The 23884-nt window shown below is 51.9% G+C and overlaps 1 protein-coding gene across 1 annotated transcript in view; it reads left to right on the forward strand.

The window, feature by feature from the left end:
* The first annotated feature begins 7185 nt into the window (after positions 1-7185).
* Positions 7186-23884, forward strand: part of MAEL (maelstrom spermatogenic transposon silencer) — a 62077-nt gene continuing 45378 nt past the window's right edge. The window contains exon 1 of the mRNA XM_088444390.1: positions 7186-7439. Coding sequence (XP_088300516.1) covers positions 7308-7439 — 132 coding nt within the window. The 5' untranslated portion in view covers positions 7186-7307. The remainder of the gene's footprint in view (positions 7440-23884) is intronic.

The raw sequence follows: 23884 nt of genomic DNA on the forward strand, positions 1-23884 counted from the left end.
ACTGGGGGAGGCATTACGTGCTGTGTGTGTGACTGGGGGAAGGCGTTATGTGCTGTGTGTGTGGCTGGGGGAGGCATTATGTGCTGTGTGTGTGGCTGGGGGAGGCATTATGTGCTGTGTGTGACTGGGGGAGGCATTATGTGCTGTGTGTGACTGGGGGAGGCATTATGTGCTGTGTGTGTGACTGGGGGAGGCATTATGTGCTGTGTGTGACTGGGGGAGGCATTATGTGCTGTGTGTGTGGCTGGGGGAGGCATTATGTGCTGTGTGTGTGACTGGGGGAGGCATTATGTGCTGTGTGTGTGACTGGGGGAGGCATTATGTGCTGTGTGTGACTGGGGGAAGCATTATGTGCTGTGTGTGTGGCTGGGGGAGGCATTATGTGCTGTGTGTGACTGGGGGAGGCATTATGTGCTGTGTGTGACTGGGGGAGGCATTATGTGCTGTGTGTGACTGGGGGAGGCATTATGTGCTGTGTGTGTGGCTGGGGGAGGCATTATGTGCTGTGTGTGACTGGGGGAGGCATTATGTGCTGTGTGTGTGACTGGGGGAGGCATTATGTGCTGTGTGTGTGACTGGGGGAGGCATCATGTGCTGTGTGTGTGACTGGGGGAGGCATCATGTGCTCTGTGTGTGACTGGGGGAGGCATTATGTGCTGTGTGTGACTGGGGGAGGCATTGAGGCATTATGTGCTGTGTGTGTGACTGGGGGAGGCATTATGTGCTGTGTGTGTGACTGGGGGAGGCATTATATGCTGTGTGTGTGACTGGGGAAGGCATTATGTGCTGTGTGTGTGACTGGGGGAAGGTGTTATATGCTGTGTGTGTGACTGGGGGAGGCATCATGTGCTCTGTGTGTGACTGGGGGAGGCATTATGTGCTGTGTGTGTGACTGGGGGAGGCATTGAGGCATTATGTGCTGTGTGTGTGACTGGGGGAGGCATTATGTGCTGTGTGTGTGACTGGGGGAAGGCATTATGTGCTGTGTGTGTGACTGGGGGAGGCATTATGTGCTGTGTGTGTGACTGGGGGAAGGTGTTATGTGCTGTGTGTGTGACTGGGGGAGGCATTGAGGCATTATGTGCTGTGTGTGTGACTGGGGAAGGTATTATGTGCTGTGTGTGTGACTGGGGGAAGGTGTTATGTGCTGTGTGTGTGACTGGGGAAGGTATTATGTGCTGTGTGTGTGACTGGGGGAAGGTGTTATGTGCTGTGTGTGTGACTGGGGGAGGCATCATGTGCTGTGTGTGTGACTGGGGGAAGGCATTATGTGCTGTGTGTGTGACTGGGGGGAGCATTATGTGCTGTGTGTGTGACTGGGGGAGGCATTGAGGCACTATGTGCTGTGTGTGTGACTGGGGGAAGGCGTTATGTGCTGTGTGTGTGACTGGGGGAGGCATTATATGCTGTGTGTGTGACTGGGGGAGGCATTATATGCTGTGTGTGTGACTGGGGGAGGCATTATATGCTGTGTGTGTGACTGGGGAAGGCATTATATGCTGTGTGTGTAACTGGGGGGAGGCATTATATGCTGTGTGTGACTGGTGGGAGCCATTATGTTTCTGTGTGCCATTTGAGTCTAATGCTGGCCATACACTAGTACGACCAGCATAAGATGAGATTCATCTTACGATTTCCCTTGAACTCCCTGGCAGTCTCGGCCGCACGATTGACACACGATGTACATCTGATCTCACGAAACGATCGATCTGCAGTTTAGGAGGGAAGGTCATTGAAAGAACACACACCTTCAAGTCCCAGTGAACGTCCTGCTCTGATAGAGCAGGAAGTTCACTACTGACATCACTGGTGATGTCAGTAGGGCCGCCCACAAACGGCAGGCATTCATTCAGGAACGCCTCCGTTTGTCCAGCCACCCCCCCTGCACGCCTACAAAACGGGGCGAGCTGTCAATCACAATCGACAGCCGCCCCGTCTTGTAGTGAGTCCCGCAGCGAGTGAAAATTCACTCGCTACACTGCCCGGCCATTGACTCGCTTGCGAGCGCTATGCGCTCGCGAGTGGGTCTGGATCAGGCCCCCAGTTTCTTGGCCTCGCAAGCCGGCCACCATCACGACCATCGACCACCTCCTGCTGCATTTGCAGCTTTGCAATTCCGTCAGATGCTGAATCACCCCCCTAGTCCTTCTGACCACATGGATATAGTCTATTCTAACCAAGTGGGTTAAAGGATCTAGGACAGGATGTACTAAAGCCTGAAACGTGGTCAAAACTCCGAAAAAAAAAAACATTTTTGGATTTTGGCCTCATTTCCATATATACCAAGCTCTGGGATACACACAGTAGCTTGGACCCTCTGGGCCTCTTATATTGTGCTGTGAGTGGGATCCAATTTGATCCCACCCAGCAACCCCAGCGGCAAGCAAATCATAACGCCGTTATATACCCGATAAGTGGCGTGATGTACCACATCCACGATGCAATGTTTAGTACATCCTGCCCCTAGTCATTTAATACACCTTCTGGCCACTTGGATCTAGCCTATTTAATATAGTTAGGCTAGAACCAAGTAGTCACCCGGCCGGCAGGGTGTTGTTGGCAGAGGCGGATTATCCACAAGGCGGTACTAGGGCCCGGGGGCTCCTAGGGGGCCCGTATGAAACTGCCACCGGCGTTACAATTAAGTTGTGTTTTTTTCCATACCTAATGGCCCATGCGAGGGATGGAGAATATGACCCGTGCTGGGGAAAGGGTGATCAGTGTCAGGGGGTCACGTGTGGCATCAGCATATATGTGTGTATGTGTGTGTACAGCTGATCCATACAGAAGTCTCAGTACTAGACAGCTGAAGGAAGGCTCCATCCCCTGCCTTCCTTTAGCTGCTGCTCAGGCCGATCTTACCCATTGGAGAGTCTCACCACCTCTCCCCGGTCCCGATTGATTCAGACAGCGATGAGGCGGAAGCATGAACGTCTGCATGAGGCAGGCAGTAAGTGATGTCAAGGAACTGATGGATTCCGGGGGTGCACACTGGGGTATCCCTTATAGGGCCGGTGTGTATGTTTTAGGTGAGCTGCTATTATTGCACAGGCACTGAAGGAGGGGAGAAAGAGGTGAACTGTGAAGAGAGCAGGGTCCAAAGGATCGGGTAATGTTGGAGGGGGCAGGAAAGATGCAGGGGGTAATATGGTTGATGGAGGTTAAAGCAATGGGGGACGATGGAAGGGAATGAGGTAAGTACATGGAATTAGGCAGGTGAAGGGAATGAGTGAGGTAAAGACTAGGGCCCTGATTCAGAGCCGGACGCAAGTGGCTGCTCGTTCGCTCCGAGCGATGTTTGCCCAACTGCGCATGCGTACGGATCGTAATACGCATGCGCAAACCAGTCAGTGCGGCCAAAAATCGTGTGCTCGCAAAATAGCTAATGCCTATTTTGAGTGACAGAATGAGGCGTATGTGGGTGGTAACAGGGGAAGGTGCTTGAAAACGGGGAGTGGAGATCCGATCGCAGGCGTGCTTATAGGTCAAAACGGGCGTTTTATGGGTGTGCATAATTAAAACTTCAGCGTCATTGACAACGTCACAGGTTTTTTTTTTGCCAGAACTGCTCGCAAAATTGTGGTAGCAAAAACCAACCACAGGAATAGCGAGCAGTTCATACCCTGTTCGATGTACTCGATTAATCTAATAAATAGCGGACATGACGTAGGATGCGAGCGGCCAGGGGGCGTAGTTTCCCAAAAAACGACCGCAAGTTTTGTACGCTCGTTCAGACCTAGGAGGCGTGAACAGACCGCAAACAGCGAACGGTTCATTTGAATAGCCACCCCTATTTTCTTGATGAGCGAGCGCAAATAGCGTCCGGCTCTGAATCAGGCCCTAGGGGTGAGAGGAACGAGGGAGGTAAAGACTAGGGGTGAGAGGAACGAGGGAGGTAAAGAGTAGGAGTGAGAGGAACGAGGGAGGTAAAGACTAGGGGTGAGAGGAACGAGGGAGGTAAAGACTAGGGGTGAGAGGAACGAGGGAGGTAAAGAATAGGGGTGAGAGGAACGAGGGAGGTAAAGAATAGGGGTGAGAGGAACGAGGGAGGTAAAGAATAGGGGTGAGAGGAACGAGGGAGGTAAAGAATAGGGGTGAGAGGAACGAGGGAGGTAAAGAATAGGGGTGAGAGGAACGAGGGAGGTAAAGAATAGGGGTGAGAGGAATGAGGGAGGTAAAGAATAGGGGTGAGAGGAACGAGGGAGGTAAAGAATAGGGGTGAGAGGAACGAGGGAGGTAAAGAATAGGGGTGAGAGGAACGAGGGAGGTAAAGAATAGGGGTGAGAGGAACGAGGGAGGTAAAGAATAGGGGTGAGAGTGAGGAATGAGGGGGGTAAAGAATAGGGGTGAGAGTGAGGAATGAGGGGGAAGTCGGCAGGTAAAGAGGGACTGTATAGGGACTGTAGGTAAAGAGGGCGGTGGTATAAAAATAGAGGCTGGTGTAAAGGGAGGAGAAAGCACTATAGGCAGAAAATCAGAGGGTTGTGTACAGATCCCCTTCAGTTAATGTATCCGGATGTGATGTCGAGTGAGGGCGGAAGTGTGGTTCCGTGCCCTTAAAGCACTGATATTTTCTCCCAAATGTAGCATCTGGCCACCAACAGTAAAAACTTGTACCCTTGCGAGCTCGCTTCGCTCGCTACACTTCGGGCATGGTGGCGAGCAAATTGTTATTCCCAATAGATGTCCAAGCGGATAGTAAATGACGTCAGGGCACATTTACTGAAGGGGATCTATCCATAACCAAAATGAGAGGTGAAGGAAATGAGGGCCTGATTCAGAGCCGGACGCTCTGACAAGAGCGCTCGCTCTGAATCAGGGCCGTCCTACCTAAAATTGGAGCGGCCTCCTGGCTGCTCGCATAGCTGTGGGTGACCTTTGGTGGGCGTGCTGGGGGCGTGGCTGCCCAGATGGAGGCGTTCCCATGGGAACGCCTACCGTCCAGGTCCGGCCCCACTGACATCACTAGTGATGTCAGTGAGAGTGTTTTTGGCTCTTTTAGAGCCAAAAGCACTACGGGCTTGCGGCCAACGAGACCCTACCGCAAGGGTCTCGTCGCAAGCCCGATGGTCGCGATGGTCTTGACCATCGCGACCATCTTTTTGGCCGCTCGCATAAGCTGTGGGTGGTTACCCACAGCTATGCGAGCGGCCAGGAGGCCGCTCCAATTTTAGGTAGGAACGGCCCTGATTCAGAGCGAGCGCTCTTGTCAGAGCGTCCGCCTCTGAATCAGGCCCTGAGTTGAACCACATAGCTCAACTCGGAGGAGTGTCTCGGGACACGGCTCTTTAGCGCTGTAGCAAGCAGGGGTGCCGGCGACTGAGTGAGTCGCTGACAGCTTCGCAACCCGCAGCCCAGAACTGGCTCTCCTGAGTCAGTGCACAACCCCAAGCCCTGGCCGCAGGGGTGCCGAGAGGGGGGAGGAGCAGGTACTAATTACCCGTGCTTGCTGGAGGGGCCCGGACCTGGCACCGCCCCCTCTTACATCACAGCAGCCCAGCACACGCTGCTGCTGTGTGCTGGGCTGCACTGAGAGACTGCTCGCAGCAGCCACAGCAACTTCCTATGCCTGTGGGGGGAGCGATCACACTGAAAACATGTTAACTGGTTTAAAGCTCACCTGCCAACTAACTTATGGCTTTTAAAGGTTATACCCCTTTTACACCAGAGCTAAAACCCGGGTTATTGCAGGGTTACCCCGGGTAGCTCCTTGCTGTAAAAGGGGACAGGGTTAAATTCCCGGGTCAAGTGACCCCGCAATCCAACCCAGGTAACTTGCAGGGTTTAACACGGGAATGAGTGTAAATGGCGCCATCCGGGACAGATGACCTGGAGCGCGCAGTCATCTCCAGGCGTCCACTTCCATGCCAAAAGAGCTGGGTCACTGCAGACCCGGCTCCGGTGTGAACTGCGCCGACTAGGGAATATCCTGGTTCGGCGCCGACTAAATTCCGGGTCTGATCCGGTTTGGAACCCTGTTCCAACCTATAGGTTAGACCCGGAATTTAGGTATAAAAGCGGTATAAAGGGGCCTATCCATTAGCAGAGATATTTCTGAGCGAGGAAAGACAAAAGATATCCCTTGAAAAATTCCGGTGGCTGTGCTGAACGATATCCGTCGTGTACATGACAGATTTTGGTGAACGATGGACGATATCGCATGACATCATTCAGTGAGTGGAGTTTTTTCTCTGCAGTGCTCTGTAGCTGCTGCTATCTTTCGTTGTTTACCGCATATAAACTGCACAATATTGCTACTATCGACCAGCTATATGCGATAATTAACCAACATGCTGGAGATGATAGATGCGATTTATCGGCCGTGGGAGTGCGCATCTGTCATCGTTCAGGGCCTATCTATAATGGGTGAAGGGTGTGTGGGGAACACGGGCCCCTGGGTCCAGGGGGGCCCAGCACCCCACACCCATAATATTACTTACCTCTCCAAAGTCCCACGTCGGCGCGGGCGTCAAGCGCTGTAAAACGACTGGAAAGTGGCCGCGGCAGCCATTTTTCCGTCGTTTGCGCATGCGCAGTACAGGGAAAATGGCCGTCGCGGCCATTTTCCTGGTGACCTGGGCATACACTATAGACTCTGGGCACACTCTACTGCCCAGAGTCTATAACTTTGGCGCTGGCCGCGCACAGCTCAGTGCGCTGCCGGACGGAGAGGAGGGGGCCTGTGTCGGAGACTGCACACGGGCCCCCTCCTCTCTAGAAACGCCCCTTGGCCTATCCATTAGCAGATGTAATGAACGATTGAACGATATATCGTTCAATCGTTCATTTTATCTGCTAATGAATAGGCCCCTTAAGACATAACATAGCTTCTATCATACTAACAAGAAGGCAGCTGACACAGGTTATTACAGACGAGTTTGCACAGGGCCCTGGGCATGAGAGCTGTGATCACATAAAGGTTCTTTAAAAATGAACCAAATAAACATATTGCTAAAACCACTGCAACCATCTTGCCTGGGGCCCCACGAGGCCTTAATCTGCCCCTGGTTGTTGCCCCCCACCCCGGAATTCTGTACCTGATGCTCACATGCTTGTTAGTCACTTATATCATTATCATCATCATCAGGGGTCCTTTAGCCCACTTGGAACCAACCCAGGGCGGGTGATGGGAGTCAGCACTAGGGCTCAGCATCCTCCTCCCCCGGGCGTGACATGACATCAGGCGGGCGGGAGGCGCCGCTGGCGGGTAGTCTGGGCTGGGAGGGTCCTGCGCGGAGCAGCCGCCCTGTCACTGTGCCCGGGAGTCAGAGGGAGACGACGCCGCCGCCGCCGCCGCCGCCGCCATCATGCCTAACAAGCGCGCCTCCCGCAACGCCTTCTTCTTCTTCGCGCTGGACATGGTCCCGATCCTGCGGCAGCGCGGACACCAGGTGGCCGGAGTACGGGAGGCCATCCCGCTGTGCTCCCCCGACTGGGCGGTGAGTGGGGCCGGGAGAGACTCCCCAACTGTAACACACGTTATATCATTCTATATTATATATAATGCACTACTGGGAGAGGCCAGCTTACATGTGATGCATCATGTCCCGGCACAGACTCCTCTCAGCACCCCACCAACCTGTAACACACAGTGGTGCAGATGTATGAAGCTCTGGAAAGTGATAAAGTGCAGAGTGATAAATGACCAGCCACTCAGCTCCCTACTGTCATGTTAAAGGCTGTGTTTGAAAAATGTCAGTTGGGAGCTGATTGGCTGGTCGTTTATCACTCTCCACTTTATCACTTCACAGACCTTCATACATCTGCCCCATTATATGTATATATAATGCACTACTGGGAGAGGCCATCTTACATGTGATGCATCATGCCCCGGCACAGACTCCCCTCCTCATCCCACCAACCTGTAACACATATCTAATATATATAATATATAATGCACTACTGGGAGAGGCCATCTTACATCTAATATATATATATATATATATATATATATATATATATATATATAATGCACTACTGGGAGAGGCCATCTTACATGTGATGTATCATGTACCTGCACAGACTCCTCTCCTCACCCCACCAACCTGTAACACATATCTAATATATATAATATATAATGCACTACTGGGAGAGGCCATCTTACATCTAATATATATATATATATATAATGCACTACTGGGAGAGGCCATCTTACATGTGATTTATCATGTACCGGCACAGACTCCTCTCCTCACCCCACCAACCTGTAACACACATTTGTATATATAATGCACTACTGGGAGAGGCCATCTTACATGTGATGCATCATATACTGAAACAGACTCCTTTCCTCACCCCACCAACCTGTAACACACATTGGGGTAGATGTACGAAGCCTAGAAGCTGTATCAGCGCATGTTATGTGCGCTGATACTGCTTCTCCCCAATGTATGATCAGGGGACTGGGCGGAAAATTACAGGGGCGCTATGCGCCCCTGTCATTATCGGCCGGCACTGCTATCTACAAGATTGCAGCGCCGAGCGGCAGGGCCATGTACGAACGGTCATACCGCATGATCGTTCGGCCGGCTGTAGCTATCGTTATCGACAGCTACAGCCTGGCGCTAGCCTATCCCCACAGCAGGGACAGCGCTGTCCCTGCTGGGGCTGCTGCGGGCTCCAGGGCTGCACGCGGGGATCTCTCGATACTTGCGAGATCCCGCGCATGCTCAGTGGAGCCGGCCGGGACTGACACACAGGGCATGAGCACTAAGCTGATGCGCTGTGGTCACTAGCGGGTAGCGTCGGAGGGGGGAGTTAACGCTCCCCCTCTCCGGCCAATGAGATGTTCTTACATTTCATCGGTAGTGCTTCCTGCTTTGCCTCGGTAAAGAGGCGAAGCAGTAAGCGGTATAGGGGCATGTTAAGTGCCGCTATCATACATCTACCCCATTATATGTATATTTCTACTTCAGGGTCCATAGGCTATCCACAGGATACCTTGGGGTATAGGTGATGACGTCAGGCATCGGACACCACACGGTTAATTTTCAACTTCCCAGGATGCATCGGGGTCCCTCTCCTATACCCCGCCCCCAAGCCAAGGTAAATCAGTTTCGTGGGTGTCCAGCCCGGAGTCGGATCACGTTCACAGAGGGGTCTGTAATGGCCCCTGAAGTTTCTTCAAAGAGCAGCTGTGGCTGCACAAGATGATCCGGTACTGATCCGGGGATGCTGGTAGGTATCTGGGGTCACAGCTAGTGGTGATCCTGGATTACCAGGACTGTGGTCGGATTCAAGGGGGCAGGTGAGCGGCAGGGTCCCGCGGCGGGCACCCGCCAGTAACACAGTCCTTTGGGTCCCCAGGCAGGGGGCTCCTTGGGGACCGGCTGCGCGTGGGGCCAGGTACTGATCCTGCGCCTTCCACTAGACCACCAGGGACAGCGGACCGCGACAGGTGCGGTACAGCGCGGCGTCCCAGGGGTTAATAGCATGCCAGGGGAGAGCGCCTTCCCTGTCTTAACAATCGGTGCCTCCACCGCTGCACAGTGCCATTCCACAGCGGTCTGAGCGGGCTGTGTCAGCGCTCCTCCCCCGGGCCCGCCTCCTCTCTGGTCCTCGGCGGCCATTTTCTCACTACATGTGCTGGGAATGACGAACGCCACTGGAAGCTGATACAGGTATTGCGGTCCGGGTCCCCCTGCATACTTCTCCTCCAGAGAAAGTTCAGAGTATGCTGCACTGTTCCTACCAGGCTCCGTGTCTGTGTAGTGGATTACAGTGTTAATAGTGCAGGGAGCTATTTCTGCATTGTATGTGACTTAAGGCTAGCACTGTTTGCCTGTACTTTTATTTCTGACTGTCAGCCATTTTACTATCCCTGTTCTTCTTCTGCTAAAGCCCTTGCGGTGCGGTGTTGCAGGGTCCTCATTGCCTCACAGTAAAATATATTGTCTGTGAGGGGAGTCACATACACTCCGTAACACTCATCATGTCTGAGAGTGAACATGATTTTCCTCTCCAGCTATTGTATACCAAATGTAATGTACCAATAGTGGAGAGTGAGGGACACACTGAAGGTGTATGTCGGGCATGTTATATAATTTCACGCCCGATTACTGTCACTGCGCCTGTGCAGGAGCCGCCCTGGGCCTGTTTTCCTATGGCACTTACAACCCTGGTGGGTCAGCTGGCGACACCCCCTGTGCTTCCCCAAATGGGGTTATCGCAGCAGTCATTCGGGTCATCACCCATGCAGGGGTTCCCTAGACAGTTGATGGTACCCCAGTGTCTCCCACTGTCACCCCCCCAGGTCTCCCAGGAACCTGCGTGGGTAAATTCATTGTCCAATACGGTAAAGCACCTGACGGACGTTTTACAGGGGGAGTCATCATTGCGGCCCGCAAAGTGGCCTTTAGTGTCTCAGATTGCTCATTATGAGGAGGATGACATGACATCTGATGACGGAGAGATTTTTGACCTCTGAGACCAAGAGCTCTCCCGTACTAGGGAGGTGGAGTCTAAGTCAAAAATGTATATACCTGGCCTTATACGGGCAGTCCGTGCTGCCTTGGTTATTACAGATGACGATCCCCCCGTGGCCAAATCTAAATACGCTTTCTTTAAGGATATTAAGGGTGATGCCACTGTATTTCCTCTATCTGGTCAGTTAGTGGATCATTTAGAGGAGGCGTGGAAAAATCCAGGTAAGCGGTACCAGCCTCAAAAACGTTTGGCTTTTGCATACCCCTTTGCAAATAATTATCTTTTCAAATGGGAAACCCCTCCACAGGTGGATTCTCATGTCACACGCCTTGTGAGGAGTGCTACATTGCCCATGCCTTCCATGTCCTCCTTAAAGGATGTCACGGATCGCAAGGTGGAACTATGCCTGAAATCCATTTATTCCCTTGCGGGGGGACATCCAGACCAGCAATGGCCGTGTGCTTAGTAGCCAGAGCCATGGAACGTTGGGCTGATAGCTTGGAGATGTGTCTAGACCCGGACTCGTCACCTGAGCAGATGGAGTTAGTGGGTAACCTCAGAGACTCAACTACGTATGTTGAGGCAGCCTTGGATATAGGGCTCCTCACTTCTAGAATTCAGCAGCAGTGGCTGCACGCCGCACCCTCTGGTTGCATTCTTGGAAGCAGACGCAGATTCCAAAAAGGAATTGGAATTCTTGCCCTTTAATGAACAGGTCCTGTTTGTCCCTGATCTGGACAAAATTGTGGCCACTCTGGCAGCGGCTAAGTCTGCGTGTCTGCCATCGGCGACAGTCCCATCAGGGTCTGGTACTACGTCCTTTCGGCCCTGTAGGGCCCAGGGTAAGTTCAAAGTGCAGTCCTTTCCGAGACAGGCAGGGGCCAAGAAACCTGCCAAGCCAAAGAAGCAGGCTTGGAGTACAAGACGTGGGAAGATAAGCCCTCTGCCTGACGGGACGGGCCTCCCCTTGGGGGACCCCAAAGTGGGAGGCCGACTTCTTCAGTTCGCCCAGTGCTGGTGTCTCACAACCGCAGACACTTGGGTAAGAGAAGTGGTCTCTCAGGGGTACGCCCTCTCCTTTCGACGGAGGCCTCTCAGTCGTTTTTTCACCATGGGCCTTCAGTCAGATCAAGACAAGGCCCAGGAATTCCGGAAGGTGATCCACTCTAATGATACTGACTTTAAACCTCTGTACAATCCTGCCTATACCTTCTAAACCTTTATACGCTCCTGCCTATACCTTCTAAGTTGACGCTATTTGCGTACGCAGTCGTACAGTAAAATAAAAACCTTCAGACATTGAAATGTGTTTCCAACGCACAAAGTATAATATTCAACATAAAAACAGGTTACACGCTGTGATCTAAAGACAATTTAGCGCAAAGAAATTATACAGACCCAAGGTACAGTTATACATACGCACGCGCCCTGGAACCAGTTACCGGCATCAGCAAGAAACCTCCGTCAACAGCATTAGCAAGAAGACTCCAGACTGAAGTCTGTACGCACATTTATACCATTGCAGGGATTGGGAATACAATAGATAAGTTTGGCGTGATTCCATTGGTTGTTCTTAAAGTTGTCTTGGTTACAGGATCATTTATTGGACAATTTCAAATGGATACAAACGGTCTCCAACTTCCCTTTGTATCCTTTTTCCCGCCGCATGCAAATCTAGTCTGCTAACATCAAAAGTACATTTAAGAGGGGTATTCAATATGAAACGTTAACTTCACTGCCGAAGTTAACGTTTCATATCGGAGTTTTTACCTGCGTTAAAGTATGGTGCGCGCTCCCGCTTATCCCCGTATTCAATATAAAATTAACGAAAACAGGAAACTCCGAAGTTGGATTTGCGTAAAGTTACGAATTTTTCCTTAAAAAAATTGTAAGACCCCCCTAAAGTTGTAAAAACATGGGGGATCACTATGGGTACCCCCGTTTTAGCCTTTAAATGAAAGTCAGGGATTTAAATAGCCGCAGCAGGTGTTTTTTTCCCGACATTGAAGAAGTGTTGCAGAAGAGCACTTAGGTTATTGTTTTCGTTTTTTAAAGTGGTCCCATCAAATTTGGGGTACATGAAAATGGGTACTAGCATATTTTTAAGTCCCTAAAGTAAGTTTTTAAAAATTCTGCATTTGTGCACCTGCCGCTATAATTCTATTGTAGAAAACACCTGCCGCATAGTTGCAGAATAGCCCTGAACTTATTTCCCTATTGTTATACAATTTTTTCCCATTTTTTTTTTATTTTCACCCCAATTTTGAAACTAATTTTTTGGGGTGTCCCTATTTTTTTTTTTTTAAATGTCATTCCCAGGGGTGCAGGCTATTTTTTTTTAAGCCTGCACCCCTGCACTTTTTTTCGACACCTATTCAATGGTGAAAAGTTATCCCCGTTTTTTATCAAGACTTTTCAAAACTGCGACAAGTCTTTGATATTGAATACAGTGTAAAACTAAAACCTGCGATAATGACTTCATAGCTCCGATATTAACGCAAAAACGATGTTATCGCACCCATATTGAATACCCCTGTTAGTGTTTTAACTTTCTACAGTCCGTAAGTTGAGAATGCATGTTGCGATCTTCTCACTGATGACACTGGAAAGCTGTTGAGACAGAGTAGATCAGTACAACACCAAATACGGTTTTCTTATCACGTACTAAACCTTAGTTGCAGAAAACAGTAATTTCTTTACAAGCTGGCATTGTGAATGAATCATGTAATAATAACCCTTTTGCGCTACGGAACTATTGCTTTAAGTGTATGTATGGAAGGGAGAACGACACTAAATAGCGTTGTGTGTCTGGGGATCTGTGGGGTACTTTGCGAGCAACAATAAGCTGGAAAGGTATCTCTGAGTGTATGGGACTAAGGGCCTGATTCAGACCCGCTCGCAAGCGGGTCGATGTTGGCCCAGTGCGCATGCGCACAACTGAGCCGGCTCCGTCGTGCACATGCGCAAGACCCGGATAGCGACGGGCAAACAGTCGCTCCGGGTCTCGTACCAAAGGGGGCGTGCTGTCTATGTTTAGTGACAGCACGCCCCCTTTGGTGGGCGTGGCTGCCCAGACGGAGGCATTCCCTGTTTGAGCCGAAAGCACTCTAAGGCTTGCGGCAATGAGACCCTACCACAAGGGTCTCGTCGCAAGCTCGACGGCTTTGACCATCACCCACAGCTATACGAGCGGCCAGGAGGCCGCTCTAAAAATCAAAGACGGCCCTGATTCAGAGCGAGCGCTCTGTCAGAGCCTAAGAGCCTGAATCAGGGCCTAAGTCGGTATTGGTTGTGTAGGGATCGTTAAAAAGCTGAACGTGCTAATAATTAGCTATTTTTCGTAGTGCACTGTTTAACATTGCATGTATGTGTTAATGTGAATGCAGGGAAAACACCACTAATTTGCTACTTTTTAGTGCTGTTCATATTTAAGTCTGTGGTGATTTTAATGTGTTGGAAAGTCATTTTTATGTATGTCAGACACCGTCGATATGTGTTTGGGGAAGATTGTTAAAAAGCTGGCCGTGCTACTTATTAGCAATTTTGCGTTATGTTTTGTGTACTATGTGGTTTTGACAAAATGGCGCTGTGTGACCTATTTCTAAGATGGAGTCTTGTCGCCATTTGCAAGATGGCGTCGTTCCAATCTAATTTTAAAACTGATTCTGTCTCAGCCAATTATCCAGCTTCGAAAACTCTATGCTTCAGGCTGGAGTAAAAATCCTCTCTGGTCCCGTTGTCCCAGAGAGGATTTTGGTATTACTCCAATCTCTTTCTGGTACAGAAACCCAATGGGTCTTACAGGCCCATCCTCAACCTCAAATCACTCAACAAATTTTTGAGGGTTCCTCGGTTCAGGATGAAGACTGTGCGCTCCATCATTTTGGCGATGGAGCCTGGGGATTTTATGGTTCGCTAGATTTTCAGGATGCCTACCTGCATATTCCTATTGTCTCAGCACACCAGCGTTTCCTCAGGTTTGTAGTAAAAGACCAACACTTCCAGCTGCCCTTTGGTCTGGCCACAGCGCCTCGAGTGTTTACCAAAGTCATGGCAGCTCACCTGCGGACACAGGGGGTCCGCCTGTTGCCTTATCTGGACGACCTTCTACTGTTGGGAAGGTCTCCAGAGGTCCTTCAGCGCCATCTGCAACTGACAGTCTCTGTGTTGCAGGCTCACAGCTGGCTGATAAATTGGAAGAAATCATCTCTGGTACCATCACAGAGGATGCTCCATCTCAGAGCCCTGTTGGACTCCCAACATCAGAGGATCTTTGTCGCTGGGTGTCTATTCACTCGGCGATGAGATTACTGGGATCCATGGTGTCGATGTTCGACATGGTGGAGTTTGCCCAGTTTCACTCCAGACCTCTGCAGAAGTTGATCCTCTCCAGATGGAATGGGTTGCCCCACCGGATAAAGACTCAGACAATGGTGCTGTCCCCGGAGGTACGTCTGTCGTTAGCCTGGTGGCTGCAGACTACGCACCTGAACAGGGGGCGCCCCTTTTGGATTGCTGACTGGGTCCTTCTGACGACGGATGCCAGTCTCCGAGGTTGGGGAGCAGTCTCGGGTCCACACTTCTTCCAGGGAAGGTGGACGCCAGCAGAATCTGCACTTCCAATAAATATCTTGGAACTGAGGGCAGTATTTCGAGCTCTCCAACAGGCAAGACATGTCCTCTACGGAAAGCCCGTGCAGGTACAGTCGGACAACGCCACCACGGTGGCTTACATAAACCGCAAAGGAGGAACCCGCAGTCAAGCAGCTCTGACAGAGGTGTCCCGCATTCTAACGTGGGCAGAAGGTAATCTCCCTGCCATCTCGGCAGTGTTCATACCAGGAGTCCTCAACTGGGAAGCAGACTTTCTCAGCCGTCAAGATGTGCATCCAGGAGAGTGGTCTCTTCACCAGGAGGTGTTTCAGCTACTGGTGAACAAGTGGGGCCTGTCGGTCAGGTGGACCTTCCAGTTTGTGTACCTCTTCCCTTCGTTCTCCCTTCTTCCTCGAGTGATTCGCAAATTCAAGCCAGAAGGCGGCACGCTCCTGCTGATAGCACCAGCGTGGTCCAGACGGCACTGGTACTCAGATCTAAGGAGCTTATCCATAGACTCTCCGATGCTGTTGCCTCTACGTTCGGACCTGTTGTCTCAAGGTCCTTGTCATCACCCGACCTCGGCCGTCTGTCTTTGACGGCGTGGCTGTTGAGACTGCCCTCTTGAGGTCATGGGGATTTTCCAGCTCTGTTGTTACCACCATGCTCAGAGCTCGGAAGCCATCTTCTGCAAGAATTTACCACATAGTGTGGCATACTTTCTTTGAATAGTGTCGACTTAGAGGATATAATCCTCAGGTTTTTAGGATATCCAGGGTTTTGGCTTTCCTACAGGCAGGATTAGATCACGGTCTTCGCCTTGCTTCACTGAAGGTGCAGGTCTCCGCCCTCTCGGTGTGGTTTCAGCGTAGGATTGCTACACTTCCTGATGTCCACACCTTCATGCAAGGTGTACTTCGCATACAGCCTCCCTTTGTTTCACCTGTGGCTCCTTGGGACTTAGCTGTGGTTCTGAGGGCTCTCCAAGGACCGCCATTTGAACCACTGGGCTCAGTGGATCTAAAATGGCTCACAGCTAAGACTGTGTTTCTTCTGGCTATTGCTTCGACCAGAAGAGTGTCAGATTTGGGGGCTCTCTCATGTTGCCCCCCATTTCTAATTTTTCATAGGGACAGGGCAGTGCTGCACACGTCCTGGGTTCCTACCTAAGGTGGTATCTAGGAAATTATAGTACCGGCCTTCAATTCCCCAGACCTATCTGCTGGTGAGGCCTCCTTGGATGTGGTGTGGGCCTTAAGGATTTATGTTGACCGTACCGGTTCATTTAGGAAATCCGACTCTGTTTGTCCTGGTTTCCATAAGAAGGGTTGGCCTGCCACTAAGCAAACTTTGGCAGGATTGATTCGTATGGCGATTTCTGAGGCTTACATTCATGAGGGCCTGTCTGTACCATCCTCTTAAAGCTCACTCGATCTGTGGGTCCTTCATGGGCAGCTTGCCGTGGTGCCTCTGCAGTACAGCTGTGCAAGGCAGCCACGTGGTCTTCTGTCCATACCTTTGTGAGGTATTATGCATTTGATACCTTCGCCTCTCAGGATGCTTCCTTCGGGCGGCGGATTCTCCTTACAGCACAGGAGCGTCCCCACCCTTAAAGGATCCTGCTTTGGGAAATCCCCAAGGTATCCTGTGGTAGGTAGGTATCCTCTACTGCTGCATATCCTTCACTCCCTTGGTCTACGTGACACTGCTCTCTCCTGGCTGTCCTCTTACCTCTCTGACTGCTCCTTCTCTGTTTCCCCTCACAACTCCTCCCCACCACAGCCTCTTACAGTAGGTGTTCCCCAAGGTTCTGTTCTTGGACCTCTCCTATTCGCTATGCGTCCTTGGTAGGTAAACTCATCCGCTCTTTTGACCTCCATTACCATCTCTATGCTGATGATACTCAGATCTACCTTTCCTCAAAAGATCTTTCCCCCTTTCTACTGACTCGTATCTCTTAACTGTCTCTCTGCTATCTCTTCCTGGATGTCCCAGCGATTTCTCAAACTTGATCAGCTCAGTCTTAGACATATTATCTTCCCACCCTCCCACATAACATCATGTCCCACTATTTCTTTATGAATAGATGGCATAACTATCTCATCTAGTCCCAAAGTGCGTTGTCTTGGAGTCATCCTGGACTCTTCCCTCTCCTTCAAACCACATATTCAGAACCTCTCGCAGTCCTGTTGTTTCCATCTCAAGAATATTTACAAGATCAGACCCTTTCTACTTCAGGGTCCTTAGGGGGTCCACAGGGTTGACCTTGGGGTATAGCTGGATCTAGATCCACGGGCACCACGCAGTTAAAGCTTTTACTGCTCCCAGGATGCACTTGGGTCCGTCCTCCTCTATACCCCGCCCCCGAGCCACAGGCACCTCAGTTTTAGTTGGTGCCCGGCCGGAGTCGGGTCACCCTGTCGCAGTGGGGCTGCAGGAGCAGCCCCTAAGCTTTATTTTAAAAGAGAAATTTTTTATATTTTTCTACTTTTTTTACACTTTTAGAGCGGCAGCATCAGACTGTCCTTTAGGACGTCCACGCTGCCGCTTCTTCCCCCCGCTGGCGCCGCGACGCCAGTACAGCTCTGGGGATCGCGGCGGGACCCCAGAGCCTGTACTAGCCGGGCTCTGGGGACTCCCTTGACTGCTGCCGGACGCGACGGGGATCAGGTAAGCTTTATATGCAGTCAGAAGCCTCCGGTCTCTGGGGACAGACCGGAGGCACTAGCGGCGGCGGGCTCCCCCTCTATAGAGGAATACCCCGCGTGTCTGCTAGACCACCAGGGTAACAGGCTGGTAGCGGGACCGGCAACCCGGGGGTTAATTGCTAGCCAGGGGAGGCAGCCTTCCCTGTCTAGCGGCTCCTCCCCTCAGCTCAGCGCGCCTTTCAACTAGCAGTCTGGTGTTGCTGAGCTGCTCTTATCTCTCGGCCACTCCTCCTCTGAGGTCTCCGGCGGCCATCTTTACTGGCAGGCATCGCAGACTCCCAGGCGGTATCAAGTGGACCGGTCCCCCTGTGTACCTCTCCCCTGCTAAAGGACAGTGTACACAGCGCTATAGCCCTCCCAGACACTGAATCTGGGCAGTTGATTGTAGCGGAAGGTGCAGTGAGTACTAACTTTTCTGCATTGTATGTGACTATTACTAGTGCTGCCTGTCTGTGACTTATTCTCCTTACTGTCAGCTTATAACTATCCCTTTCCTTCTCCTACGGCCCGGCAGGTGTGTGGGGGAAGGGCGTTTTTCTGATACCCTCTTATATAAATCACGTATTTGTGGGGTCAGTTACATACTATTGTGTGCTACACAGTACCATATCTGGGCTGTTGTGTCGCATACTGGTGAGTGCGCGGGTGTTAAAACCGTAATTCCTCTGGTGATACGTATTTCTTGTGTATTTACGGTATCATGTCTGATGAGGAGACTGAGCGCTCTGTGGCTCCTGTGCTATTTTCCTGCAGACGCTGTGCTGCTGGAGTTGATGGGGAGGACTTCTCAGGATGGTCTGTGCGGGCGGTGCCAGCTGGTACCGGGCCCCTCCAACCCCCCTGTGTCACAGGACCCTCCTTGGGCGATGTTTTCACAGGTGCTGGCGTCTATTGCGGACCGGTTATCGGTCCCGTCAGTCCCTTCTAGGGCGTTACCCCAGGCCACCATCCCCCATTCCCCGAGTATTCCGCAGATATTGCAGTCTCCCCCCGGGGCCCAGACTGTGGGTCCTTACTCGGGACTGCCTATGTATGTGCAGTCTCCCCCAGTGACGCGTCAGTCTGTAGTGCCTTTGCAGAGTTTTGCTCCGACTGCTCCTCCGCCTTGGGTGGATGTTCTCTCCAGCTCCGTACAGAGTCTGGCTGCTTCATCCTCGGCGTTTCAGTCGATGTTGCAAAGTGATGTGCCACCAAGGGCGTCTAAACGTCCGGTTGTGAGTTCACTAGCTGCGCAGTTGTCGGACTCGGAAGTGTCCTCAGATGATGGAGAAATTCATGAGGACTCTGACTCTGATGCCATGGGGCAGGAGGTGGAAGCTAAGTCCTCCATTAATGTTCCAGCCTTAGTTAGGGCGGTGCGGGCTATCCTACATGTTGAGGATGATGCGCCGGCTCCTAGGTCGAAGTTTCCTAATTTTAAGAAGGCCAAGGTGACTTCAACTGTGTTCCCCCCTGTCTGATCAATTAACGGATCATATGGCGGCCTGGCAATTACCCAGTAAGAGGTTCCATCCACAGAAGAGGTTGGCGGCGAACTATCCTTTTCCTGAAGCTCATTGCAGGAAATGGGAGACTCCGCCGGCGGTGGATTCCCACGTTACCCGCTTGATCAAAAGCGCGACGCTGCCATTGCCGTCTATCTCCTCTTTGAAGGATCCCACGGACAGGAAGGTGGAGACTTGTTTAAAGTCCATTTATTCTCTTTCCGGGGCGGTGGCTCGTCCATCCATTGATATCTCCTGGGTGGCTAAAGCCATTGAGGCCTGGGCCAATGCCTTGGAGGATACCTTTCCTGATGAGGCTCCGGATATCCAGAGAGCGTTAGTGGGACAGATGCGGGATGCAGCTTCCTATATCGGGGAAGCGGCTTTGGAAGCCAGCCTGCTCACTTCTAGGGTGTCGGCTGCAGCGGTGTCTGCTTGGCGCTCCCTGTGGCTGAGGTCCTGGAGGGCTGATGCAGATTCAAAAAAGGGTCTGGAGGCCTTGCCTTTTAATGGTGATTTACTATTTGGTCCGGATTTGGACAAGATAGTGGATACTTTGGCTAAGTCCAAGTCGGCTTTCCTCCCTTCGGCCTCTGCGCCGGCTAAAGTGAGGAGCTCTGCCTTTTGGTCCTTTCGGGTTCAGGGTATGTCCAAGGGCCAGTCCTTCCCGAGACATTCGGCGACCAAGGCCGCACCCAAGCCCAAAAAGCAGGCATGGAGTGCTCGGCGCCCTTCTTCCAAGCAGGAGGATAAGCCTGCTGCCTGATGGGACGGGCCTCTCTCTGGGGGACCCCAGAGTGGGAGGCCGACTTCTCCAATTCGCCCAGTGTTGGCACAATACCACCACGGATGCCTGGGTTCGAGAAGTAGTCTCTCAGGGGTACGCCCTGTCTTTTCGGTTCAGGCCGCCCCACCAGTTTTTCTGCACGAGTCCTTCTCTGGACAAGACCAAAGCTGGCCAGATTCAGGTAGCTATAGAATCCTTGCTACAAGCAGGGGTCATTGTTCCCGTTCCGCAGTCTCAGCGCGGGACGGGGTACTATTCTACTCTGTTTCTGGTGCAGAAACCCAATGGTTCTCATCGCCCTATCCTGAATTTGAAGTCTCTGAACAGATACCTCAGAGTTCCCTGGTTCAGGATGGAAACGTTACGTTCCATCATTCTGGCGATGGAACCCGGGGATTATATGGTCTCCCTCGATATCCAGGACGCCTATCTCCATGTGCCCATAGCTCCGGCACATCAGCGGTATCTGAGGTTTGCTATCCTGAACCATCACTACCAATTTCAGGCGTTGCCTTTCAGCCTTTCCACGGCTCCGAGGGTGTTCACCAAGGTGATGGCAGTTATGGCTGCCCACCTTCGGGGTCAGGGTATACGACTGTTGCCGTACCTGGACGATCTTCTGCTGTTGGCGAGCTCCCCGGAGGTGCTTCTTCGACATCTCCACCTGACCATTGCTTGACTTCAAGCTCACGGATGGTTGATAAATTGGAAGACGTCCTCTCAACGGATGGTCCATCTGGGAGCACTTCTGGATTCTTGTCAACAAAGGATTTTCTTGACTCCGGAAAAGGTGTCCTCCCTACAACTGAGGATACACAGTTGCCTGAGCAGTGGCAGGGTGTCGGTCCATTCGGCAATGAGAGTCCTGGGGACCATGGTGTCGGCATTCGACATGGTGGAATTTGCCCAGTTCCATTCCAGGCCCCTGCAGGGGCAGATTTTATCGGAATGGAACGGGTTACCTCACCGGATCCGATCCCAGATGCTGGTGTTGTCCCCGAAAGTGCGCCGGTCTCTGGCGTGGTGGCTTCAGTCGGCTCATCTCATCCAGGGCCGCCCCTTTTGGATCCCGGACTGGGTTCTGCTCACGACAGATGCCAGTCTCCGGGGTTGGGGGGCAGTGACAGGCTCGTTGTCTCTTCAGGGCCGTTGGTCGGCGGAGGAAGCCATCCTTCCCATAAACGTTCTAGAGCTGCAGGCAGTGTACCGTGCTCTACTGTCATCAGGCACCGTTCTTCACGGAAGAGCCGTTCAGGTGCAATCGGACAACGCCACCACAGTGGCGTACATAAATCACCAGGGAGGGACTCGCAGTCGAGCTGCGATGTCGGAGGTGTCTCAGATCCTGGCTTGGGCGGAGTGCCACCTTCCGGCGATCTCTGCAGTCTTCATCTTGGGAGTCCTCAATTGGGAGGCGGACTTCCTCAGCCGGCACGACGTGCATCCCGGGGAATGGTTGCTTCACCCAGAGGTGTTTCAACTTCTCGTGGACAAATGGGGACTGCCGGAGTTGGACCTGATGGCCTCCCGTCACAACTGCAAGTTGCCCGTGTACGGCTCAAGGACCAGAGACGCAGGCGCAAGCCTAGTGGACGCGCTGTCTGTGAAATGGACGTTTCACCTAGCGTACCTGTTCCCTCCGATCTCCCTGCTGTCTCGGGTGCTCAGAAAAATCAAACAGGACGGGGGCACGTTTCTGCTGGTGGCTCCAGCGTGGCCCAGGCGTCCTTGGTACTCCGATCTCAGGAGCTTGTCCGTAGACGCCCCGTTCCTTCTGCCTCAGCGTCGGGACCTGCTGTCTCAGGGGCCCTGCCTTTACCCGGATCTGGGTCGGCTGTCTTTGACGGCGTGGCTCTTGAGACAGCCGTCTTAAGGTCCCGGGGTTTTTCTACCTCTGTCATCGGTACCATGCTGAGGGCGCGTAGGCCTGCTTCGGCACGGATTTACCACAGGGTGTGGCACACTTACTTTCAGTGGTGTGAGTCCAGAAACGTTGTTCAGGTGTTCAGGGTTTCTAGGATTTTGGCATTTCTACAGTCCGGTCTTGATCTGGGCTTACGTCTTGCTTCCCTGAAGGTTCATGTGTAGGCTCTGTCGGTTTGGTTCCAACGACTGATCGCTACCTTGCCTGATGTTCACACCTCACACCTTTTTCCAAGGTGTGCTTCGGATTCAACCTCCCTTTGTGGCTCCATGGGACTTGGCGGTGGTTCTTCGGGTCCTGCAGGGACCTCCTTTTGAACCTCTTGAGTCTATTGACCTCAAGTGGTTAACACTAAAAACTGTGTTTCTCCTGGCAATTGCTTCGGCCAGGAGGGTATCTGAGTTGGGGGCGCTTTCCTGTAGTCCCCCCCCCTTCTTAATTTTTCACCAGGACAGAGCAGTGCTTTGCACTCGTCCTGAGTTTTTGCCTAAAGTTGTCTCTAAGTTCCACATTAATCAGGAACTGGTGGTGCCAGCTTTTCAGTCACCTGATCTTTCAACTGGTGAGGCTCCATTGGACGTTGTCCGTGCTCTACGAATTTATGTTGATCGGACTGCTTCGGTTAGAAAGTCCGATTCCTTGTTTGTCCTCTTTGGTTTTCATAAGAGGGGTTGGCCTGCCAACAAACAAACGTTAGCCCGTTGGCTTTGTTCTGTTATTAGGGAGGCTTATATACAGGAACGTTTACCTGTTCCGGCCTCTGTTAAGGCTCATTCCACTCGGTCTGTGGGTCCTTCTTGGGCTGCTAGACGTGGTGCCTCCGCTGTTCAGCTGTGCAAGGCAGCCACTTGGTCTTCCATTCAGACATTTTTGAGGTTTTATGCGTTTGACACCTTTGCCTCTCAGGATGCCTCCTTCGGGCGCAGGATTCTCCTTTCTGCTCAGGAGCGTCCCCGCCCTTAGTTGAACTGCTTTGGGACATCCCCAAGGTCAACCCTGTGGACCCTGAAGTAGAAAACAAGAGATATGGTAAGAACTTACCTTTGTTATCTCTGTTTCTACGAAGTCCATAGGGTCCACAGGGCGCCCGCCCTGACGCACCTGGCTTCAAATGGGCTGTGTGGCTGGTCACCGGTTTTCTGTCTCCCATTTCTGTGAGTATGGTTTCTTGTGTGTTCCAGTCTTCCTTCTCTCTGTTTAGTCTCCTCCTCCGGCCTTGGCTGCTTACCAACTGAGGTGCCTGTGGCTCGGGGGCGGGGTATAGAGGAGGACGGACCCAAGTGCATCCTGGGAGCAGTGAAAGCTTTAACTGCGTGATGCCCGTGGATCCAGATCCAGCTATACCCCAAGGTCAACCCTGTGGACCCTATGGACTTCGTAGAAACAGAGATAACAAAGGTAATTTCTTACCATATCTCTTGTTTTCTCACCCAGGATGCCACCAAAACCCTCATACATTCACTGGTCATCTCCAGATTGGACTACTGTAACCTCCTCCTATCTGGCCTCCCCAAATCCCATCTCTCTCCTCTTCAGTCTGTGCGCAATGCTGCTTCTCGGCTTGTCTTCCTCTCCAAACGCTCTACATCTGCCTCCCCTCTCTTACAAGCCCTCCACTGGCTCCCCTTCCCTTTCAGAACCCAAATCAAGGTTCTCACACTCACTTACAAAGCCCTCACCCATTCCTCTCCCATTTACATCTCCCTTCACTCTTCTGTCCGCCCTCTTCGTTCACTTAATACATGCTGCCTTTCATGCCAATTGATTACTTCCGCCCACTCCCGCCTCCAAGATTTTGCCCACGCTGCTCCCCACCTTTTGGAACTCCTTCCCTCTCCCCATCAGACTCTGCACCTCTCTACAATCTTACATACGAGCTCTTAAGACCCACTACTTCATTAAAGCCTTCCAGCTCTCATCCTAACTTGCTGCTACATCTTCCTTTCTCCCCGCTTACCCCATC

This window comes from Taudactylus pleione, unplaced genomic scaffold (assembly GCF_031769625.1).
Source record: "Taudactylus pleione unplaced genomic scaffold, aTauple2 ptg000361l, whole genome shotgun sequence".
In the NCBI taxonomy this organism is placed as follows: domain Eukaryota; kingdom Metazoa; phylum Chordata; class Amphibia; order Anura; family Myobatrachidae; genus Taudactylus; species Taudactylus pleione.